At 38.2% G+C, this 9,825-nt stretch overlaps 1 protein-coding gene across 1 annotated transcript; it reads left to right on the plus strand.

The window, feature by feature from the left end:
- The first annotated feature begins 3,695 nt into the window (after positions 1-3,695).
- Positions 3,696-8,909, plus strand: LOC124381035. Its single transcript, XM_046842429.1, has 2 exons — positions 3,696-3,988; positions 6,061-8,909. Exon 2 carries the CDS (start codon positions 6,153-6,155, stop codon positions 8,775-8,777), a length of 2,625 nt encoding a protein of 874 aa, XP_046698385.1. The 5' UTR covers positions 3,696-3,988; positions 6,061-6,152; the 3' UTR covers positions 8,778-8,909.
- The last annotated feature ends 916 nt before the right edge of the window (positions 8,910-9,825 follow it).

Below are 9,825 nucleotides of genomic sequence, written 5' to 3' on the forward strand. Positions count from 1 at the left end.
TCAATTACCAATCTATCCATTTGTCCCCACTGATTTATTGTTTTGTTTTTTTGAATTATTCCATTTGAGTTTAATCGCCAATATCACTTTTGTTTATGTCAGCGTCTGAAACATGTCTGAATGCCAGGCTCTTACCAAGTAATAACTTTAAAGGTGCTCCGATTCGTTGATGCTAAAATAATTTACGAGTGATGTTTAGCCATTAGCTGTGGTTTCTGTATGCATGTAAGGCATGAATTACAGAGGAGAGGTGAATTATTAAAGAGCTGTTTTAGGAACAACAGCAAAAGCTTTGTTGCCAGGTTTTGTCTGATAAACAGGTTCCTGGACCCCCTCTGGTGTTTTTACTGCTAGTTATAGCTAAAAAATAATAATAAAAATAAACTGTAAACGCAGCACTTTTATGTATAGACCCTGAACAAGTGTGTTGTATCAGCTTTGCCTATGGTTTGTGTTTCAGCCTCAAAGACGCATACAGTTGTCATGTTAGCAGGAGGTTAGATCTCTAGGATCTAATTTATATTTTAAAACCAATTAAAAATATACTAACTTAGGCTAAAGCAATGAAGCTTTTGACAAAATTATTTTCTCAGTTGCTGGTTATATAGAAGTGTAAATTCAACGGAACCCAAGGATTACGATGTTGATTCTGGATCATTAACTATCATCGTTCATTTCTTTCTTTTTCTTATAATGGCTGTTTTTCTTTTGACGGGTGTTGTTGTGCAGCTTGTTATCTATGCAAACCTGCAACTCTTGCTTTTAGTCTGAAACGGTTCAGCTTTTGTGTACACAGAGTAATGCTTAAACTTGGCAACATTGACATTTTCACCGAGCCCCTCCCACCACCCCGTTTTCTTCAACAACTTGCCGAACTGTACGGAAACAAATGGAAAATTATGAATGTTGCCAGAATTATTTTTCTATCTAAATCCTGATGAGTACACTTTATCTCAGAAGGGCGGGGAAAAAAAATCAATAGTTACACTTTAAATCTGTAAAACACTAAAAGGGAATGTTTTTTTTTTTTTAATTATTTGAATTAATTTATAAATGTTTTACTTAGCAATACCTACAATGTCTTTGTCTTTATTTCAGCGTGTGTGTGTGTGTGTGTGTGTGTGTGTGTGTGTGTGTGTGTGTGTACGGTATTTAAAACTTGTGCCGAACACCCCCAAAAAGTCTCAATTCTGTAGTATTAGGGCTTGTTTTGTGTCCCATCTCTAATATCTTCTACTTTTAAAGTACAGCAACTCTTCTCAATTGTACCACAGAAGTAGTAGGAGCTCAGGTGAGGCAGCACAGACAAGAAATGAATTGAAAACGCTGGGATGTAAATAGACAGATGTATCAAACTGAAGTAGACACTTGAGCACTGTGGTCCTGATTTAGTCACTATGTTCTTCTGTTTTGCAAGCATAAGCTTTTTGTTGGGATGGTAGATTAAAAGGATACATATGGCATTTATGATTTACTTGCCCAATTGAATATTGCATGTGTGGAAATTATTTAGGGTGGGGGGAAGGGGGGAGGAACTGAGAGGTATTTCCCAAAACAAAAGCACCAGCTGTTTACCAGCATGATTTTTAAGGTCATGGCTCTGCCCCAAACCAGAATGTTCCTAAGTTTCTTTTGAGTTTATGAGGCCGTTTCAAAAAATAAATGAGATGCACACAGTGAAAGCAGGAGGAGGAAAATTACCAACACATCTGTAACAGCTTACACCTATTAATATACACATCTCTGCTGTTGCAGTAATTTTTAAATCATCACAAGCCTGGCTGTTGTGCTTATTCCCAAACTAGCTGTTATTTAAAACTCCACATCACTCAGCAAACTAAGAATGCAGACATATGACCCATGCTTCCTGTAACCAGTGTGGTGTATTTGTGGGATTATTTATGGCTGTCTTCCAAGACTCACTGCACTGGCTTGCCTGAAGCTGAAAGCTTGAGGCAGGTAAAGGCTGGCAGAGTGGTTGCCCTGAGACACACATCAACCCTGTAGTCACAATCTGCAAGTGTAATGACGATCCTGTCGCACCACATCAAGTCCTTTTCCTGTAAAAGTCCCTGATCCTCAGGAAGCATGCATGACATGTGGGCATTATCATAATTTGGTATGTGTTGGTTGCAGTATGAACTCGCTGACAATTCTTGCTTTTTAAATCTGTCCTAAGGGGTGTATCCTGCACACAATTTAAACCATGTCCTACATCCAGTATCTGTGAAATCCTACTTGCATGATTCACATTAAATTTCTTTCCTACAATATAGTTATCATGTGCTTCATTAGCCAGAGCAGAACATTTCTCAACTGTACACATACATGCCACACACTATAACGAAAATCCTTACAATCCATCATTGAGACCTGAAGTTTACACACACAGGCCATTTCAGATTTAATTCACTATATAAGAATTCCAGTAAATCATAACCATGAAATGTAAGAGTACAGAAATTATTGTACTGACTTAAAACTTAATTTTCATGATTGGCTATATTCCATTGCCTTCCTTTAGACACAGTGCCTCTTTGCCCTAGATACAATGTAAAATTATAAGCTATTTAGACAAAACCTACCAAAAAACAAAATCTCTTTTGGAGTGATTTTTAAATAACTAGATACCTCGGCCATTTCTACAAATAATTGCATGTATGAATAGCACATACACAGTATTATTCATGAAAAAAATGGCACAAAGTCACATCCAAGGTTAAACTGGTTTGAAAGCTTCAAATAAAACCCCAAGGCCATTGAACCTTCCAGACCAAGGTGAAGAAACTGTGAGTTGGAGGCATCAGGTACCAAAATATGCAAATCCAATGCACACTCCCTGGGAGATTAAGTATGTAGGTAATCACCAGTTTCCCAGAAGAAGGCAAATATTTTAGTGTTCAGCACTGGAAGCACTTTTTCTATGTATTGAAACAAGGCAAGGCTTTTCACACAAAGCATTCCAGCCAAGTTGAGAAGCATGGGGGTGGAAGGCTCATGTTGGGCCAAGATTAGAACTATTAGCAGTATTTACAGCTGTATTCTAGTAGCACTTTCAATGTGTGTAAGCATGTGATCCACTGAAAATATGACTATGTGAATAAAATTTAATTCAATCTATGCTTTAGCTATTAATTGAAATGATTTTTAATGGAAGCAAAGTGGAATTGACTTTTAACATAAAAGTTGTGGCATGCACTAGTATTACAAACAGTACATTTGCATTTGATTGCACTTCATGCTTTTCACATCGCCAAATGTTTTCAGGCAGTCTGGGCTAAGAGTATGCATAGTTGTCATGACTCACAGCAGCTCAGTCTGCCACTACTTTCCAGCAGCTTGCTGTATTAAAGCAAGATGTTGGTAGTCAGGAAAATGGTTTCTCTCACTTTTTGGAAAGAGAATCTGTGACAACAAAGCTGAATTTTGCAGTTTATTTTTATAAAACAATAGAGAGAGAGAGAGAGAGAGAGAGAGAGAGAGAAACTACTGTTTATATGGAGTAATATCCGCAAGAACATGTAAAACTCCCAATCCCAAAGTTCGAACCCCAGAAGTTACAACACTATCTGCTAGTGTATACTACAATATTACTGTCCACCATAGTATTTTTTTTTTTTTTAAAGAAAAATATATAAGATGAACAGGGAAATATAATTGTGAAATAAATCTGTTTTGAGGCTTTTAGTCTTTATTAACCCTCTACTGCATTATTACATTATATTCTATTATTTAGCTGCTCAACTTTCACTATTTCAAATAGGTAAAATAAGAATGTGCATATTTTTAGTACTTACCAGTATCATTTTATTCATTAATGTATAGTAAAGAAAATAAACTACAGTTTTCCTTTCAAAAACTGTGAGCTGACCTTGAGAATTTTGTGTCTCTAGAAAGTCTCTTAGCAACAGCAGGAAGCCCAGAATGCTGAGAGAGAGAGAGAGAGAGAGAGAGAGAGAGAGAGAGATGCACAGCTGTCTGCAAACAGGTAAGGGCCTAATTTTCTTTTCTTTATGAATTTACCAAATGATGCACTTCACCACTTCATCTTCTAAATGAATTCTCACAATTTCTTATAAATGAAATCATTGAAACATGTCAAAATGTTAAATTGCGAAGGAAAATTTCTAATGGTTTAAAATGCGAAGCAGAAATAAATGTTGTGTTTAATTGCCTATTAATGTCACTTCTAAATGTAGTAGCTGATTTGTAGCATTTAAGTATGCATAATTTTAAACTGGTAACACAGACTAAATGTTTCCTAAAATGCTGAAGGCGTATTTACAACTGTTGCAGTATCAACCGTTCATCAATAATTTAGAAAGTGATGGATACCTGATCTCTATTTGTATAATTTAAAAGGTAAAGTATATCTAATGGAAATTTGACACATTGGCAATTCAAGACTGAGATACATGTGACTGCAAAATGTAGACACACAAGAAATTCTTGTGAGAAACACAAATCACATGAACCAGAAGGAAAGACTTTGGTTTTGGCACAAGTGAATGTTTGTCTTGGTTAGGACTGTTCATTAATTTACAAAAAAAAACCATACAGTAGCTTATTTTAATTTGTTAAAAAATAAGCAGAAGGTAATAGCACTGATTAAATTTAAATTAGAGTGCAAAATGGACAGTTCGAATGCAGTGATACGATGTGTTACAGTATCAATTCACATGCAAACAAAACCAATGATCCACTTTAAAGATTACATGAATTTGTAATTGGTGGGATTTAATTGATTTTATAATTGTCTAGAGATAAATATAATATACTTTTCTAAATAAATATAGAAACCTGGTCTTTATAGTCATCGATTCCCCTGAGCTCGGTTTCATTATCATATATTAATACAAGATTTCCATACTGGTGGTAATATTAGAATGAATGTGTGTGTTGGGGGAGGAAGAGGAGAAGGTAACTGATAATACCATTACTGCCTCCTTCCCCTCTGCATTTACAATGTTAATAAAATATTCATTGCTTTTCAAATACTGTAGCTATATCTTGTGTTCACCCTTTTTATCATCTATGTTCCTGTGTCTCCATGTCCCACATTTTTATTTTTTTTTATCTTATGCTCTCCTCGACTTTTAAGCCTTTTACCAGCATTTACCACTTTGTCATTCCCATGTTCAGATCACCATCTGTCAGCTCATCATTAGTGCTTCCTCTGTTGTGTATGCACTGTGTGCTCTATCAAATTTCCAAGGTAGACTATTGTAGAATGTTTATCAGTGTAGTGTATGGCAACAAGCATCAGTGGATGTGTTGCTAATTTGCGCAGTGCAAAAAAAGGTGGGGGGGGGTGGAATGTACATAGCAGAATGGTCTTGGGTAAATAATAATAATGGGATAATGTTGTTTATTAATTGATTGCAGGTTTAATATCCTATATAATATAATATATACAATACATAGGCAAACATGCAAATAGAATTTTTAAGTGTAGCTGTGGGCATTTGTGTTGATTCAGCCACAAAAGTATTATCGAGGCACCAGTGTTGGGTGAGGGGGTCTGTGGTGCAGCCTTTGGATTTAAGTTCATCCCAAAGGTGTTCAGTTTTGTTATAGTCAAGTCCATGTGAAGAATACTCTTCAAAATCTCTAGAAAGTTAATCTACCCAAATCTTGGCAAACCGTGTATTCATGTACACAGATTTATTGAATGGCTGGAACATGTTTGGGCCCCATAATTCCATTGAAGAGAAATTACAAAAGATACAGAAGTGATTTAAAGTCTGTACAAATACATCTTGATTCTAGTTTATTAGATCATGGACTAAGAATATTAGTCTTAAAATTATGTTGGAAAATTAGAAAACTTTGAAAGCATTTTTGTCTTTTAAATGAAAGTGGTTATTTAAGGAAAAGATAAAAAGGTAGGTTTTTTACATTTATAGTAGACTGACAGTGACTGAGCTGTTAAAGATTAAACATTGTTACATTAGAAAAAAGCATTAAAACTAACATATATATTAATATGTGTTGAACATTTGGTTATATAAATATCTATTTTATAACATAATGTCTCTTTTTTCCTTATATTTTGTACAGGTTCCTATGAAAACGTGACCTCTAAGTAGAAGCCATTTCATCAAACATTACAGACTCACAGTCTCAAATATACTTGTGAATACAGTGCAGTGATGTTTCCTGTGTCTTCATTAAGCAGCAAAGCTTCTAGTAGTACCTCTCTACTGTCCTTGCATAGCCCATTGGAAGAGACAGATTCAGAAGGTCCAGAGAACCAAAAACAGTGTACCATGGTGTCCTCCCTTCCTTTGCCCTGTTGGGCAACGCAGGCTCTCTGTGATTTAGCAGTTAGCGAGACAGAGCTCAGGAGGCTTCGAGAGCGGCAGGCAGTAGAGGCTGAGGTAGTGAGCCGGGGGGTAGAACGTGCTCTGATGGGAGCACAACGGGAGGAACGTCGCCTGCTTGAGAGAGTGGAACAGGATCATCGAGATCTACAGCGTAGACTGGAGCAGTTGCAAAGGGACAATGCAGCAGCTATTCGAGTCGGGCAAACACTTATAAATCAACGCCTACGCAAAATCTGTCAATTACGAGATCAAATAAAAAATTCCAATGAAAAAAATGCAAGTGGAGACAAGGGTAGGGCTGAAGTGGTCCTGAAGCATGATTTACTTCTCAAGAATGTAGCAGATCTTCTCCAGCCATGGGAGATTTCACTTGCTCTCAAACGTGTTTCTTTCAAGCCCAGTGCTCTACCAAATGCTGTCACATTCGGGGAGATTAAAGTACAGGACCATGTTGTTAATTACCCTGTTGCTGCCTGTGGGATACAAGGACAGCTGTGTTCCCTTCATGCCTCCAGAGGTCAATGTGATAAATGGGCGGAGCCAGAAAAAGGAGGTAGGAGCATGCCTGATGGAGCAGGGTCTGTACATAACCAAGTTCTTTCATCAAATATTTGTGGGAGCCAAAGAGCTGTACGAAAAATCAAACTGTCAGCCCAAGGTGATGAAGAATCTAGTGAAGATGCAAAACCACTGTCGCTACATTTGGGCCAATTGCACTCAAAGCTGGTCCCTAGTGAGCATGAATCATCACTGGAGGAAAAGTGTGAATCACCCACATCCGAATCCAAAGGAGATGAGTTTTTCCTGGCTGTACCAGCATTGCTTAGTAACATGCAGTCAGAAGGGGAAGAATATGTGTATCAGCAAAATGTATCAATTCAACCTTTTGCTCTAGAAGCAGCAAGGAAGCAGGTGGAATCTCCATCCATAGAAAGAGACCATCAGCAACAGAAAGGTCCATTTTTATTTCATTTTGATTATGAGGGCCCAAAGACTGATAGGCAGCAACATAACTCCTTTAAGGGAAGATCTCAAAATAACTATTGCTCAATGCCATGCTCCAAGACCCATAGAGATCCCAACTCTATCCACAGCTGCCAGGATCTGCTATCTCACACTAATACATCCTTAAGTGACCATGGATATAATCGTGCATCTTCTCCTGCTGACAGTGTTGATTCTGCATATACATTCATTGTCAGCTCCCCTAGAAACCATAGCACTCCAAATCATCGACTCTCTAGATCCAGTGGTGAGCTTTCTTGTACACTCATCAATGGAAAAGAGCAATCAAGCAAATGGATGGTCAGTAGGCACCAGCAGTCCTCTGCATCACGGAGTAAATCCTCCCCCAGTCATGGAAAATATTCACAAAAAGAGAACCCTCAGTATAAAAGCCGTTCTTATGGAGTTTCACGTTCACTGTCTATGTCAGTCATTGATGGGTCCTCCAATAATATGTTAAACCAGCACTTAATCGCTGGGCAAAAACAAATGGATGGGGAGAAGCTCTGGGGAGAGAGAAGTGAACCAGTCTTACTGGAATTTGAAGAGGATGCTCAAAAATTGCCAACAGAGGAAATGCGTCTTGTTCGCCAATTTGGTAAACAGGGATCAGGACGTTCAGATCTTACTCTGCCAAGTGGTGTCCATGCTACACCGCAGGGTCAACTTTTCTTGGTGGATTGTGGGAATGCTCGTGTTCAGGTAATTGATCAGTATGGCAATGTTTTTCAACAAGTGACTTCCCCAGGTAACTACCATGGAGGCTCTTCAAAATCCTGCCGCAATTACTTTGACGTGGCTGTTAATTCCAAAGGACTCATTGCCTTGAGCTGTGCTGCTGAACGAGCCCTCCTTATTTTCAACCGACATGGACGCCTCCTCCAAACCTTTGGAGGGGGGCCTTATATTGCGGGGGTGCCACGAGATGAGCTCGAAGCACCGAGGGGAGTGACAGTGACACAAAAGGATGAGTTCCTTGTTGCAGATATTCGTAAAGGCACATTAACTTCCCTTAGACTTGAGCCAAAAACTGGCTCAAGGCTGGAGCGAACAGTAGTAACTGGATTCCACAGACCTTACTTAGTAACAGCGTGTCTACACACTGGTCTTGTTGCAGTGTCTGAACGGGGCAGTGAGACTGATCAAGAACCCTGTGTGAAGGTTCTGGGACCTGATTGGAATATTCTACGCATTTTGGGAGTTTGTTCTAGCATGGGACCTGTCCTCACCAGCCCTTGGGGACTTTGTATTGACCGCGATGGAGCAGTGCTAGTAGCAGATTGGGCGGAGCAGCATCGTGTGGTGCTATACCCCCCTGTTGGGATAGGCAGAAAAATGGTAACTGAGGGACTTAGCAGCCCCCGAGGACTTGCCTTGCTACCCAATGGGTTCTTGGTGGTGTCAGATAGCATGCACCACTGCATCAAGATATACCAGTACAAATAAATCATTGTTTTAAACCAAATGAAAGGTCCTGGCTGCTAAGTTTATTGTACTAAACATAATTCTGAATTATGTTTTTCTATCTAAATATTCGTTTTAGTTTTTGTTTATAGTATACGATTCTGATATTATTTAGCATGCAGTAGACGATGCAGGCTGAAAATGTTGTTTTGCATACATGCATGTTCATTTTCATAGAAGTGATGCATAAACTTAAAATAAATCACAACATTTTATACACTGTAAACTTTAAATAAATCATATTCTACAAGGATTTTATAGCTTGTGAGATCTCCTCGCATAGTATATTTTTCTATGGTGTATATATATATATATATATATATATATATATATATATATATATATATATATATATATATATATATACAGTACAGACCAAATGTTTGGACACACCTTCTCATTCAAAGACTTTTCTTTATTTTCATGACTATGAAAATTGTAGAGTCACTCTGAAGGCATCAAAACTATGAATTAACACGTGGAATTATATACATAACAAAGAAGTGTAAAACAACTGAAAATATGTCATATTGTAGGTTCTTCAAAGTAGCCACCTTTTGCTTTGATTACTGCTTTGCACACTCTTTGCATTCTCTTGATGAGCTTCAAGAGGTAGTCACCTGAAATGGTTTTCACTTCACAGGTGTGCCCTGTCAGGTTTAATAAGTGTGATTTCTTGCCTTATAAATGGGGTTGGGACCATCAGTTGTGTTGTGCAGAAGTCAGGTGGATACACAGCTGATAGTCCTACTGAATAGACTGTTAGAATTTGTATTATGGCAAGAAAAAAGCAGCTAAGTACAGAAAAACGAATGGCCATCATTACTTTAAGAAATGAAGGTCAGTCAGTCCAAAAAATTGGGAAAACTTTGAAAGTGTCCCCAAGTGCAGTCACAAAAACCATCAAGCGCTACAAAGAAACTGGCTCACATGCGGACCGCCCCAGGAAAGGAAGACCAAGAGTCACCTCTGCTGCGGTGGATAATTCCATCCGAGTCACCAGCCTCAGAAATCGCAGGTTAAGAGCAGC

This window comes from Silurus meridionalis, chromosome 3 (genome assembly GCF_014805685.1).
Source record: "Silurus meridionalis isolate SWU-2019-XX chromosome 3, ASM1480568v1, whole genome shotgun sequence".
NCBI lineage: Eukaryota > Metazoa > Chordata > Actinopteri > Siluriformes > Siluridae > Silurus > Silurus meridionalis.

Excerpts from the sequence above, each read along its gene's own strand:
- LOC124381035 (XM_046842429.1), top strand. The coding sequence starts at position 6,153 with ATGTTTCCTGTGTCTTCATTAAGCAGCAAAGCTTCTAGTAGTACCTCT.